Source organism: Carya illinoinensis, chromosome 9 (genome assembly GCF_018687715.1).
Source record: "Carya illinoinensis cultivar Pawnee chromosome 9, C.illinoinensisPawnee_v1, whole genome shotgun sequence".
NCBI classification, from domain to species: Eukaryota; Viridiplantae; Streptophyta; class Magnoliopsida; order Fagales; family Juglandaceae; genus Carya; species Carya illinoinensis.
This window is the reverse complement of record NC_056760.1, coordinates 3,162,848-3,177,968: the sequence shown is the minus strand read 5'-3', so window position 1 is coordinate 3,177,968 and position 15,121 is coordinate 3,162,848. Positions and strand designations below refer to the sequence as shown.

At 35.3% G+C, this 15,121-nt stretch overlaps 2 protein-coding genes across 2 annotated transcripts; one reads left to right on the top strand and one right to left on the bottom strand.

Moving 5' to 3' along the window:
* Positions 1-856: 856 nt before the first annotated feature.
* On the top strand, positions 857-1,924 carry LOC122276595. Its single transcript, XM_043086436.1, has one exon. The coding sequence runs from the start codon at positions 907-909 to the stop codon at positions 1,471-1,473; it is 567 nt and encodes a 188-aa protein (XP_042942370.1). The 5' UTR covers positions 857-906; the 3' UTR covers positions 1,474-1,924.
* Positions 1,925-6,257: 4,333 nt separating this feature from the next.
* LOC122275927 (RING-H2 finger protein ATL33-like) lies at positions 6,258-6,949 on the bottom strand. Its single transcript, XM_043085272.1, has 2 exons — positions 6,708-6,949; positions 6,258-6,591 (listed from the first exon to the last, which is right to left on the bottom strand). Exons 1-2 carry the CDS (start codon positions 6,947-6,949, stop codon positions 6,258-6,260), a joined length of 576 nt encoding a protein of 191 aa, XP_042941206.1.
* Between the last annotated feature and the right edge of the window lie 8,172 nt (positions 6,950-15,121).

Below are 15,121 nucleotides of genomic sequence, written 5' to 3'. Positions count from 1 at the left end.
CGTCGAGCAGATATTAATTAGCTTATAATTACGAGGCCATATATTATTAATGATTAGATCATATCCTAGTTGTAGTATATATTATATGAATATCACCGTGATCAATTTGAAAGTCCTTGGGCTTGTAAATTTTCATCTCATCTTATTTCTAAATATAATTTAAATACAAAATTTTCAAACTAATCATTATAATTTATTCAAACTTTTAAATAAAAAATAAAAAAAAAACAATTCTAACTTTTTAAAATCTCCAAACAAAAAAAAAATATTATAAACTATATTCTAACAATATTTTAACTTTATAATATTTGTTATATAATTTTTTCTCTCTTATTTTTCAAAATTTAAACTATTTTTTGATGAGATGAATTGAGATAAAAATTGAAAATAAAATAAAATGTTATTAAAATTTATTTTTTTAATATTATTTTTATTTTAAGATTAAAAAAATTAAATTATTTATTTTATTTTATATAAAAGTTTTAAAAAATTACAATAATTAGATAAGATTATATATATTTAAAATTATCGGTTGATTCATTTCCACTAATTTAAAATGTATTGGCTTCCGACATCATCCACACTTATGTCATAATGTCATGGTGGAATTTCCATCGTACTTTACGTCTTATTCCAAAAACAGCCTTCATTTTAAACTAAATTACAGGGCTGCCACGAAATTCAACTAAGATAAGCAGGTCTCATCACATTTACAAGTCATCGTAAGTTCCAAATCCAGAGACTTAGGAAAAAAAAGGTAAGGGGACCCATAATCCATAAAATATTGTTGGTTCGACCTCAAATAACCCAAAAGTCTAGGGGCGAATTGGTAATCGAAGCTGTTTATAAATCCACAAAGGCCCAAAGGCATCGTCCCGCACATAGACGGAGTACTCTCACACAAAGATGGGTGGCCCTCTTCCAGTTTTCTCATTGAAATCGCCATCTTCTACCTTAAGCTTCACGAAGATCAAAACCCTGATCCACACCCTCATATTTTCACACGTGTGCCGCATCATTCGAGCTTTATCCAAAGCCAAAACCATCGTCATCGAGATTGTTAAGGAAATCGGCCAGCCCATCCAATTCACATACCCGACCAACAAGAACAAGAACAAGAAATTATTCTTCGGGTCATTTAGGCTGCACTATAACTGGTGCTCTTCGCATGTGGTTCCTGTACCAGCGCCTGTTTTAAACGGAATTCCCGATACCCATTTGTACTATGATTCGACGTGGAATTCCGTTCTTTCAACGGAGCAAGGTGAGGTCGACGGCGGGGAGGCTCAGCTTTCCGGGTACCTCCAATGGCTTGACGAAAAGGTTCAAGATGATTCTACCGGTGACAAGGATATCATTAACGACGTCGATCAGCTAGCCGAGATGTTCATAGCAAACTGCCACGAGAAGTTTAGGCTGGAGAAGGTGGAATCATACAGGAGATTCCAAGAAATGATGGCCAGAAGCATGTGATCATCATCATCCATAACATCAATGCTAAATAGTATATAGCATCTGATTCCAAGAGTCGCGCTAGCTGGCTTAGCTAGAAACATGTCAGATATGGTGTGATCTGTAGTTGTACTTTTCTACTTTCCCATTCTTTTATGTTAAATTTGTAGGGGTGGGAAAGTACAGCGCATGATTAGAGGGATTCAGGTTTAAAGCTAGGTTTTAATTTCTCCTTTTCGTACGTCCTTCTTAACTTCTTTTACTTGGTTACTTGGTTTTATGTGTTTCTTTCGAACTGATGATGGGGCCTGGAGAATTGTACATGAATGAATGATGGGTGTACTGGGAATTTGTGCAATTCTGCTACTGAATTTTATATGATTGTGCTGGACACGATCGACTTGCAAGGCTGGATTAGCGAAGTCCTTTCAAGCGAAATTTCCCAGGAAATTATTTATCATGTATTGTTCGCTGTCGAGCAACAGTGTATGTATCCAATTAAACTGCATTAATATCTACTTACTATAGTTACAAATGTAGTACACACGGCCGACACAATCAATGTCAAGCTGGAAAGAGTCATGGGCTAGCTAGCTGAAGGGTAGCAGCATTAATGATCATAGTTTTCGCATTTTTACTATAATTGTTATATATAACCATTTCAAGCTGGGAGATTGTCATAAAACTGTCGGCTAGTTGGATCAAAATGTCATTTTAAGTCAGAGGATTGATTAGAGAAAACAAAGTACCATATATATATATATCATGATATATGTCTTTTAATTAGTCAGCTTTCTGTGCATATATAATAAATTGGATCCCCCAATATTAATGTTCGGTCCCGTACTTATTATATTCGTCATTTCTTCTCGGCCAATATAATTGAAGTTTCTAAAGTTACGGAATCTTGGTTTCAAGATATATATGCATGAGCTCATAGCTGATCATATACATCTTTAGCACATGTCACCTTTGTGAACTTATATACATAATTTGCCAAAGCAAGCTGCTCGTTATAAGTCTGGTGATTATTTGATCGGTGTCCTAAGCCTGGAAGCGACCGAGCGTCGACTGCGTCAATATATACGCAGCTCCTCTCTCTCTCATTGTTAGTTGGAAAATACAGCTTGGATCCAAATTTGGAGTAGGTCCGGGGTCTCTCTCGCTGCTGTCATATAGTGGTAGCAGCGTGGAGCCCAACTTGATAAGTCATCGACTCATCTTTGAACTTAAAGCCATTTCATACTGCAGGGACAAACTTGAAATTTTAAGTTAGGGGACCAACTATTGAGATTTTTAATAAAATAACAAAAAATCCCTTAGCTTTTGTTTTTTAGGGTTAGCTAGGGTGACTGCAACCATGGTCCACCCTCTTGGCCTCTTTACCTGGCATCCTCCTTATATATATGCCATAAGTTTAAAATAGGGAAGTGATCATGATTTAGAAGGCCAGGAAGTTCAGAAGATTTGAAGGGCGAACGCAAAGGCGCCCGGCCAGTACTAAAACTTCATCTCGATCGGTGTTGACAGCCATAAACTCTTGTGAAATGATTTGAGGTTCATTTCAAGAACTCCATGCAATTTTTCAATCATTACCATATATAATCGATCATTATTTTTAACTATAATAAGTTCACGGGATCCAAGCCTTTTCAAGCAAATTAGAGCAGCTTATATCCTGACCCACTTGATCCGTATAAGTACTGTCATGGTACGCAGAATTAGCTGTGGCAAATAAGATAGTTACAAGTAAACCGGCATCAATTGGCCTAGAGAGTCAATAGAATATTGTTCTTATTTTGAATTCCGAGACAAGCTGAAAGTGACTTTTAAAAGCTTATTTTTCGACCATGACATTGACCTCCACATGATATACATCACCTTAATTACCTCCCAATTATATTTTGAAACAACATAATTAATTTCTCCAATCTATTTCACGAAATCACAGCAAAGTGGGGCATATTCTTCCCCAACCTTCCACGCAAAACACGTACGCTTCTGGAATTGCATAAAAAAGGACCAAGACGTTATGGGGTATCTATTATATATAGAGTGTAGTCCAATTAATTTATAAAAAGATAAATATTGATGAACTATCATGCCAACTACAACCACATGCACTTGACGGATTCGTAGATTTAAATGATGGCAACTCTCAACGCACATAATCGCACAAAGGCATACTTTTGCCGTATCCGGATATTCATCAATTATTTAGTACTGACTACGCTCCCAGGTCAGCAAGCTGCGCAGGCCGGCTAGGGTGATCACTTAAGGATTTGACTTTTCTTTGTGCGCATGCTTAGCTACCTTCTTTTATTGGTTGTGGAATATATTTTCCTGAGGACCTGGCATTACTTGCACTTAAAAATTCAAATTTCAATCCCTGTAATGAGCTGTAAATCATTTACTAGTTCTCTCCATGCATTGAAATTGACAGTTGATGCCGTTTCGGGACCTTTCCCTTTCCATTTCACCTTATAATATAATAAAGTACTGAATGTGAAAGATTTTGCTCCTGGTCTGTATAATGTACTTAGAGAAAAATCAAGCTTATCTGATCTTCATGAGGTAGATTGCCGCCATGTGGTAATACTTGAGAAGAATTTGTATCAAGATGGCGATTGATTGATAACCTAAGATATATTACGTACGTAGCTAGCTAAGTGTTGCTCGATTAAGATGTAAACTAGCTACCTAGGCCGGCTCGGACTAATTAGGTTGGAAATTTTGAAGAATCTGTAGATTATATAGTACTCGATCTTGAAAGAGTAGATCAAGGATGATCTATGAGGCACGTAAAAAGGTGGAGGGTACTTAAAGCATCATGCATCAATTGATGCTTCTTTTTTCTTTTTATGTGTTTCTTTATTCCAAAATTTCTTTAGCTGCTTTTTATTTCAGAGAGAAAGAGACGAAAATAGCTTTAGCAGAGCAATTTATTGGTTCCTTTGGTCTCCTTGTTTCCTTATATATAGACAGAGTGCCTTTAATTTACGTACGTGAAAGTGGATATAATATATATACCGGCAGGAACTTGATGCTGGGATTTTATTCTCGTTTTGGGATATAAGCAGCTTCCATGGCGGGCTACCTCTTACTGTACTCTTTCTACGGCTAGCTGATTGTCATTTCAAACTCAGTCGTTTTATTTTAATATTTAAAAAAATTAAATTATTTATTATATTTTATATAAAAATTTAAAAAAATTAGAATGACAAAATAAATTTAAACGAGTTAAAACCATCTAACCACTGACCTAACCTAATACAATCTGAGTCATTATTTCTCGGCCGGCCTTTACACTATAACTGGTCTACATATTCAGCCCATCGGTTTTCCTTTCAAGCATATTGTGCATGTATAGCAGAACCGTCCACAGGCCCACAGTCTCACCATTAGAAGGCAATAGGCTTCTTTCACCAAAATATGGGCTTTGTCACTGCAATAATGAATCCAGTCTATTTCAGCCATTGGCCCATAACATACCGTTTCCTTTTCGGTTCCGTAGGTGATTATGAATTATCCCGCCCCCCCCCCCCCCTCCTCTCTCTCTCTCTCTCAAGTCTCAGGTCTCTTCTTCTTCTTCTTCTTTTCTTTTTATTTTTTATTTTTTATTTTTTATTTTCCCTTCTTTCTTCTCTTTTTGAGCCTGCGAATTTTTCACATCCAGTCATTGCGCGTATAAGTGTGAAATAAAAATAATTTATACGAGTCTTAACTAGACAAATTTCAAGCAGACTTGTGTAAAAAAGTAAACCATATTTCAAAAAATATATAAAATATTATTTTTTTAATGGAATTCACTTTTTTACAATGTAAGACTTATATATTATGAGCTTGTAACTAATATTATTCTAAGGTTACGTTTGGATAGTAAGGTGATCTCAGATAATCATTGAATAATATAAAAAAATAATAATAAAATAGTAAATAATAGTAAAAAATAATAACAAATAGATAAAAAATAAAGATAAAATATTAAATAGTAATATGATCACTCCGTTACCTAAACACAACCTAAATGAAACACAAGGAAAATTATAATATTCCAATTATTTTACAACTCTACGTGAATTTCATTTTTAATATTATAATTTTATTATTTTACAAAACGTCATGAAATGGATGATAGTTTTGTAATATTAAATTCATTTTTAATAAAATAGCATAATTTTATTAGTTGTTTGAAAAATAGTTGTAAAGGAGTTAATAGATATATCAATACTCTTTAAGGATAATTATTGTTTTATAAGAGAAAAGAAAAATAATTCGCTTACAACTATTTTATAACTTTACTCTAGATAAAATAAAGGGTAACTTTGTAATATTTAAATTTATTTTGTATGGAGTGGTATGATTATATTGGTTTATTAAAAATAAATTTTAAAATATTTATATAGAAATTGTAAATATATCATTATCGGAAAAGAAAATGTGCACACTGTCATTGCTTAATTGGTAGTTTAGGAGATATGGTAAACATTAGGGCTGTTCATCCGAGTTCCGACCTGGGAACTCGGGTACACTCAAACCGGAACCCTGATTTGAAATCTGGGCCGAAAACCGGACCGGATTAGCCTGGGTCAGATCCGGGCCGGAACCCGGATGAACCCGGGTTTTGTAAAACCCGGATTCCGGGTTCTGGATTGAACCCGATTTTTTTTTTCCCTCGCTTTAAAAGCATAATTTTTTTTTAATAAAAACCTATATTATATTAAACCGAAAGCAGATCAAAAAGCAGATCAGAACCATCTGCTATCAATGAAACCGAAAGCAGATCAGAATCTGGGTAAATACTGTCAAACCAAGGCAGAGGCATCCAGCAAACCTTGCTGATTATCTTCATCTCTGGCCGAGGCTGTGACTTTAGGACGCTTAACGGCGATAGAAGCACGACAAACTGGACAATTAGAATGAGAACTGAGCCACAAATCAATGCAAGGAGCATGGAAAGAGTGTTTGCAGACACTTAGCTGCTTCACTTCTTTGCCATCGGCAAAGACCGACAAACACACTGGACACTCACCTTCAATGTCTTTGACATGGGTTTCCTTCTCAAACTTCACATCCGAAACCACCTCTCTGCTGCTGATATTCCCATCGTTGTCGCTGGAGAGTCTCCCGAAGAAGCTCCTGTGGCGTCGTTGAAAATGGTTGGGAGGGCACTTCACGGCGAAGAAGAAGGTGTAGACCACAGAGAGAGAGCAGAGCAGAGATAAGAGATAAGAGCATTCCTGTCTGAGAGAAACCGTGGGGTTGGGGCCTTGGGGGGATTCGATAAAAATGCGTCAGGCTTCATAGCCCACTCCGGCGCCGACTTTGTCCCTCGAATCCCTTTTACCCATACCGAGGACCTCGAAGAAAGAGATGAGTTTTGCGGCCTGCAAGATGATGCAGTGGCCGATGGGGATTCGATAAAAATGTGTTGGGCTTCATTGCCCACTCTGGCGCCGACTTCATCCCTCAAATCCCTTCGACTGGAGAAGGCCATGTTTATTTGACTGATGAGAGAGAGAGAGAGAGAGAGAGAGAGAGAGAGAGAGAGAGAGAGAGAGAGAGAGAGAGAGAGAGAGTGACGCCCCCAAATTCCGTTTGGGATCGGACGGACATTTGAAGCGTCGAGACATGCAACACAAGGTTACCTGCCCCCGTTCATGACATATAAGATGCAATAATCCTAACATGCATCTAACATTATACAATATTCGCAGCGGATAATTTTTTTCTTTAGCAATACTATGCACCAAACTGAAAATATCTCAATACTTAAAACATACTTCATAAATAAAGATACATTGAATAACTAAGATCACAACACTATTCCAAAATAGTTATGATCCAAAAGTACTGGAGATGCAACTCCATCGTACAAGTAGTAATTTAACTACTATATTAACATTAACGACGCACCGTCGTTCAGTCGACTGTGTCTAGTTGGTCAGCTCCTAATCTTCCTTCAAGTCCTGTAACAAGATCTACCATTCGGGGGGAATGGTAGTTGGGACTACCACAGTGAGATTTGATTACAAATCTCAGCAAGTTAACAAAAAACTTCCATACAGACTAATGATGCATGTATGACAGTAAAAGCATAAATGCATAATCAAATTCATAAGTAATTAAAGCATAACTTAGCGTACAACATAGCATAATTGACATAGCTTAAATTGAATCATGAACTGAACTTGACTTAGCATGAACTTGCTCTGAAACTTGAATTAACATGAAAAATACATACTCCACAGTTGTTGTGGCCCCATGTATTCTACGTGTAAATACATACTCCACAGTTGTTGTGGCCCCATGTATTCTACACAAACTTGACTTAACATTAAAAATACATACTTCACAGTTGTTGTGGCCCCATGTATTCTACACAAACTTGACTTAACATGAAAAATACATACTCCACAGTTGTTGTGGCCCCATGTATTTTACGCATCACAATTGTAGTTAAATACATACTCCACAGTTGTTGTGGCCCCATGTATTCTACGTGTAAATACATACTCCACAGTTGTTGTGGCCCCATGTATTCTACACAAACTTGACTTAACATTAAAAATACATACTCCACAGTTGTTGTGGCCCCATGTATTCTACACAAACTTGACTTAACATGAAAAATACATACTCCACAGTTATTGTGGCCCCATGTATTTTACGCATCATAATGTACTCAAGATGAAATGTGACTGGAATACGAAAGGACTGAAGTCCTGACGTAACATAACGTGACTTGAACATAACTTAGAATACATGACCAACTTGAGATAGAAACATTTCGTAACATGGCATAACATATAATAGACAACATATTTAACATGACATACTTGCAACAGTGAATATTACATGACTTGACTTACATGTAATAGATGGCATACTTAGCATGACGTACTTATCATGTACAGTAATACATAACAGAATATATTGTATAACAAATAAAAATTGATGACAGAATAAATTCTGTATAATAGACAATTACATGATAACTTGGCATGGCATGACATATATGATAACACACATACATACACTGTAATTCTTTTACTTAGCACACATACACAGTAGACTGCTAGTAAGTTAAAAGCTAACTTACCTCGATCTCCGCGTTTCCTATAAAACTTCAAGTGCGATCACGAGGAACTGAAATTAGTGATTCTAAAAGTTAGAACTAAATCACTAATAATTTGAAATATGGAAAATACTAACTTAAAGAGTAAAATTTTCATTTTACTTTCTACATGTGGGAAAATGACCGTTTTACCTATAACTTAAGGATTTTGCATACTAACTCCAAAAGTTTCCAAAATTTACATTCCTCATGTAAATCTTGTCCTAAACTTAAATATCAACTCAGAAAAATTTAAAACAAAACACAACTATGGAAAACACACTATGGTCGAAACATCCATAGGCCATTTCCCTTTATTTTTGTTGCAATTCCTTCCAACTTCAAAACTCATGCTTAAACCAAAATTTTGCAACAAACATCTTCCAATCCTAAGTTCAAAACCATACTTAAAACATCCATTTAGAAAAAGCTAATAATCAACACCAAACTTTTTTGTAAAAAGATCCAAGCACTTGAATCACAAGTTTGGACCTTAAATCAAAACATCTCCAAGAATTTCAAAAATCAAATCTTACTTCTAACATATTCATAATATCATCCTAATATCAACCATGCTTTAAATCATCAAACTAAAGTCACCAAAATCACAAAATAATATTTGGAGTTTTTGGTTTTACACTTAGTCCAAAAATATAAACTTTTCCCTCAACTAGTTTTGATAAATCTCTTGATCTATGACTTATAAATATATGATCTTCAAACCAAACCATCACATGGTTTAAAAAGATGTCCTAAAACATATATAAGCTTCTAATTCAAGATCATATGGTTAGAAATTAACCAAAACATAAATTTAACCAAGAATATCCACACTTTGACTTATTTGAATATCTCTTTGCATAAAATTTCATATCTTTGAAACTAACATCAAATATCTTCAAAATAATAATATAACATGTATATAAGATGTTTAGGATCCTCCAATAAAATTATCAAAGTCATTAGAATAGGTTTAGACCACCAAAGAGTTAAACTTTCTCAAAACAGAAAATGTTTTTCCTCTTCCAGTTTCTAAGTTTCTAAATCTAAGAACATCTTTCATCAAAACCTTTAATCATGCAAAAATCCTCAACCAATAGTCACATATACATGTTAACAATACTCCATAAAAAATTTCGGACCAATATCTATCCATTAGCTTGGTCAAAAACTCCAAACTAGAACATACTCTCCAGATTCACGCCCAGAATGACCTTTCCATGGTTAAAAATATTTTTGACTGACCAAATGATCATGGAATGATACGAAAAATACATCTACGGAAACTAGACTCAAAGAGGAACAACTTATATGAAGGAGACTTTATGATAAAACACTTACAAAAGCTTCGAAATGGGTGTGCAAAAGAACTCGTAAAAGCTGTCCGAGAGAGAGTGTTTGGTATTCTTTCAATGGAAAGCATAAATGAAGATAATTTCGTGGGGAGGGGTGGCTGGAGATACTTGTGGATAAGATATGGAAGAGATGAGGCTGGAGTGAGAGTTAAGTGTAGGACTCTCTTACCCGAAGTGAGAGTTAAGTGTAGGACTCTCTTACCGGAGTGAGAGTGGAGTGTAGGACTCTCTTACCTAATAATATCTACAAAAATCAACTCAAGATATTTTTACCCAATAATATCCACGAAATTAGCTTAAAATATTTTCTAAATGTGGAGTAGACTTGGAAGAGTAAGGTGGTTAAAATCTTTCCATGTGTATTTTAAATCTATGTTCTTAAGATATTTTCCAAATGTGTATTTTGCTTAGGTGTCATGATCTCACACCTTGATTTCCTTCACAATTCCATCTAATGGTTTCTCTTTGTGCTAAGTATCTAATACTATTTATTATGTGTGGTTAAGATCTTGCCAAGTATCCAAATAAAATTTCGCTAACCTAATTTGGACATTTCATACTGTGATTTTGAAAACACTGGGTTTAGTACGTTTACCGAGATTACTATTCACTCCAAAAATAAACGTAATAAACTTAGTACTGAAAAATCCTAAATATTCAATTAAGCCTAGTGGTGTAGACTATAATGTATTCTGACACTTCTAACTATCTCAAATAATTAAAATCGCATTTCTGGCACCATAGTGAGTGATAACACTAACTATGTTGACAGGCTAAAACCTATGCGATTAGTCGATTCGTGTAAACTTACGGAAATTTTCACGAGGTTCTTAAGGTCAAAAGAAATTCCACAATTGAATTTCTAGCGGGTTGTTACAGAGAGGGCCGGGGATATTAGTGGGGGAAAAAGAAAATTAATGAAGGAAACCGGGTACCGGATTTTAAATCCGTACCCGGACCGCATAGATCTGGGTTTCGGCCCGGATTTAATCCGGACCAAAACCTGGAACCAAAACTTTACCGGATTCCAAACCGGTCTGGATTTTATCCGGCCCGTATGAAGAGTCCTAGTAAACATTACAGAATTGAAAGTTTCGGAAACCATTTTTTTCTATTTTCAATGACACTAAGCGATCTCTCTCAAGTCTGAAGAAAATAATGGTTTTTACGGGCCTTTCGGCAGATAGGCTCCAAAACAAAGTCCTTCCACCCAAATAAAACATGAGCTAGGGGCCTCTAACTAGATCAGGCAGGCCCTTGAACTCGTGCAGTTTCGGCAAGAACCCAGAAACAATCTCTTGCACTCAACTGGCCAGGTGTAAAATAATGCTATTCGTACCCAGTTATTACTTATTATTGTTATTATTATTTTCGTGTTTCAGCACTTGAGGGTTAGAATAATTAACTAATTTTGGGCTGGAACGATCGAGGAACTTTGTACCTAAAAGGACCCATGATCACCAACATTACAACAAGCTACATGACAAGCCAACGTGCAGCCAGTTTACGCCTCTCTACTTTCCATCTGTATTATGTCTTTAGCACCGAAAGCTATTTATCTCTTCCCTTTAATTTTCAGCATCGGACAACATGCATGCATATATAGCCCAATAATTGCATTATTAAATTATATTAAGCCTTACCCAACTGGATCGTGTGTTGCTACCTGCACCCACACTGATCATGTCTTACAAATCTTCGACCATCCTTGAGCCAATTTAAGGTTAAATATCAAGTAATTGACGCTAAATTAGTATAGTCTCGACTTCAATTAACCAACAGCAGATTCACTTTATGTGCACGCAACCTTAATTTACCAGTCCAGCTTCAAAAAAATCCTCATGTTTACAAGGAAAAAAATATATTTTTCACGGTTTTATATATGTTTCTGATCTAGCCTTGGCCAAATTTGAAGTGATCAGTGACCCTTTACGGATTAAGACATTGGCAAGAAATTAAGTGGTGGAAAAGAAAATGGTTCTTCAAATCAAATAGCAGTACTACGTACGAATCATATCCAAATTGGAATAGTTGAAAGCTTCTGGCTTTTCTTTTTATCTTTTATATATAGTCAATAACAAAACGCAGAATAAATGAAGTTAATCGAGATTGAAAACGTCATTCGATTGAATTGCAACAAAATTGAATCTTTGGCATTTGCTTAATTGGTCAAAATTCTGCTCTCAACTCCATCGATCCATTACACGTACGTACAAGAAATATTCCAAAATCATGTCTAGTCTGCTAGCTGTAGTACTTATGTACACTTTACCTACATTCAATTCATAAGGCCTCCTGTATTAATGGGCTGAAACTTATACAATACATAACAAGCACAATATATATATATATATAAGAACTAGCTAGGTAGGTACGAAGTTCAACGCTAGCTAAAAGGGGTAATAATATAAATAGAAACTGAAGATCATGTGGACTGAGGAAAGTACTGCTAGCTCTTGCATAGACTCTTGAGGTACTTCCCTCATGATCATCATACGCCTCCAACGCAAACTACTTATTCTGTGTAGGATTTGGGACGCTTGGCGGCGCTTTCCTCAACCTTGGCTCCACAGCTTTCTTGGGCTCTTTCATAGCTCCATTGATTTTGTTTTGACTTGTTGATATAGAAGCCGTAGAAACTAGCAGTTTCCTTGAATATTGGATTGATCTTTCTGATCTTGGGAGGCTTTCATGGCATTGGCACAGCGAAGAGCACATAAGGATTTCGATTAGAAGCAAAGCGAAAAGAGCAGCCTGCAAAGGTCTGCAACAGATCTTCATGAGGCTGGCAGCTCAAATACTCATGAGAATAAGATCTTGTAACATTGATGGCTTAAAATGTACATGGAAGAGACTAAGATCAGAGGAAGTGGGTTAATATATATATATATATAGATATTATATATATATATATATATATTATATTAAGTGGGCGTTAAGTACTATGGGCCTACTCCACGTGGTCTGTGAAAAACTTTAGCCATGTGTATACTAAATAAAAATTTCATCGAGCGAAACGTTGGTTTTATTTTCAGGCAGATCGAGGATCATGCATGGCTGTGTTGGGTTTTCTAGAAGTTATAAAAAAGAATAATATCAAAGACGCGGCTTGAGTTATATTAATTTACTATCTGGCATGTTTGATTTACAAGTGAGTCAGTAAACTGATTGATCTTTTTGGAATAACTTACTGGCCCGGTCAATGAGAGTAGCTAGCTAGAGACAACAAAACAAATTAGTTCTAAAAACCGTTCACTTCAAGCCAAGGCCGATCATTCTATGATTGAATGAACAAAAACAAAATCATGTTGGAAATACGAATCTACTCGAGAATAATAGATCACTAGCACAGAGCCGGTCGAAAAAATCTCCAAGATTATATTCCTTAGCAGCTACAGTTAATTGTGATTATTATTATTAATGTAGTGGTTTAATGAATACCTTTATCCAATTGTTTACTATGTTGGAACTTGGAAGCCGCGGAACATGTGATGCTGATTTGACTATTACTACGGTTTCCGACTTGGATTATTGAAACTCGCAATCAGAGATTAAACTATCTCAATTAGTCATGTGGTTAAGCACATGAAACTGAATCGAGCATAATAATTACATATATTTCCTTCATGCATGGCTCTAGTACTACTTCATGTAATTCAGCCTGCCTTTTCACTTTTTTACAGAAAGTTTTTGGCTTTTCTGCCCTTCTTTTGGTCCCTTTTAACTTGCTTTCCGCTGAGCTCAATTATGCCAAAAGTTCTGATCGCTCAGCATCCTGCTGCGTACTGCAGTGTGAGTCAGTTGAAACCCTAGAATTTATTATTAATTAAGAAGATCCCACCATAGCATCAGCATGCATGTGGAGTCTTTGACCCAACTAGACTTTATTAGCTGGCTCGTCAGCTGCTTCTAAATTAGTTTTCAAAATCCACATATCAGTGGGTTCCTTTAACAGAAAGTTGAAGTTGGATTCTAGGTTACGGAAGAGAAATACAGCAAAGAGAAAAGTGCTCTGTATATTGAAGTTCTCAAGTTACAAGTAAAGTAAAAGTAGTTTCCTGTACATAAAATATCTAACTTATATACTTGGCTAGAGACTGTGTAACAGCCCGCTAGAAATTCAATTGTGAAATTTCTATTAACTTTAGGAACCTCGTGAAAATCTCATAAGTTTTCACGAATCCATTAATCGTATAGGTTTTTGTTAAACTATATAGTTAGTGTTATTATTTACTATGGTATCATAAGTGTATTTTTGATTATTGGAGATAGTTAGAAGTGTCAAAATGTATTATGGTTTGTGCCATTAGACTCGGAGGATTATTTAAAGTCTTATGGCGCAATAACTTTTTTTCACATTTTCGGACAAAACGTCTGTTCAAAACTGTAGATATTATTGGATAAAAAGAAATATCTTGAGGTAATTTTCGTGAATATTATTGGGTAAAAATATTTTGAGTTGATAGATATTATTAGATAAAAATATCTTAAGTTGATTTTTTTAGATATTATTGGATAGAATATTATAAGATAATCATTTATAGATTTTTTTTTTGGGTAGGAGAAAACTACACTCAACTCTCAACTCCAGCCTCATCTCTTCCATATCTCATCCATAATTATCTCCAGCCACCTCTCCCCACGAAATTATCTTCATTTACACTTTCCATTGAAAGAATATCAAACACTCTCTCTCGGACAGCTTTTAGGAGGTATTTTGCACGCCAATTTCGAAGCTGTTGTAAGTGTTTTATCATGAAGTCTCCTTCATATAAGTTGTTCCTTTTTTAATCTAGTTTACATGGATATCTTATTTGCCCCATTTGAAGATCATTTGGTCAGTCAAATATTGTGTAAACTATAGAAACGTCATTCTGGGAGATAAACTGGAGAATATGTTATAGTTTGGAGTTTTTGACCAAGCTAATGGATAGATATTGGTCTGAAATTTTTATGGAGTATTGTTAACATGTATATATGACTATTGGTTGAGGATTTTTGCATGATTCAAGGTTTTGATGAAAGATTTTCTTAGATTTAGAAACTTAGAAACTGGAAGAGGAAAAACAATTTCTGTTTTGAGAAAGTTTAACTCTTTGGTGGTCTAAACCTATTCTAATGACTTTGATAATTTTATTGGAGGATCCTAAGCATCTTATATACATGTTATATTATTATTTTGAAGATATTTGATGTT

What these genes read in the sequence shown, in the direction of transcription:
- LOC122276595 (XM_043086436.1), top strand. Translation starts at nt 907, where the DNA reads ATGGGTGGCCCTCTTCCAGTTTTCTCATTGAAATCGCCATCTTCTACC.
- LOC122275927 (XM_043085272.1), bottom strand. Translation starts at nt 6,949, where the DNA reads ATGGCCTTCTCCAGTCGAAGGGATTTGAGGGATGAAGTCGGCGCCAGA. An exon ending in CCCAAGGCCCCAACCCCACG is followed by an intron (nt 6,592 to 6,707) that starts GTTTCTCTCAGA and finishes ACGACGCCACAG; the next exon opens with GAGCTTCTTCGGGAGACTCT.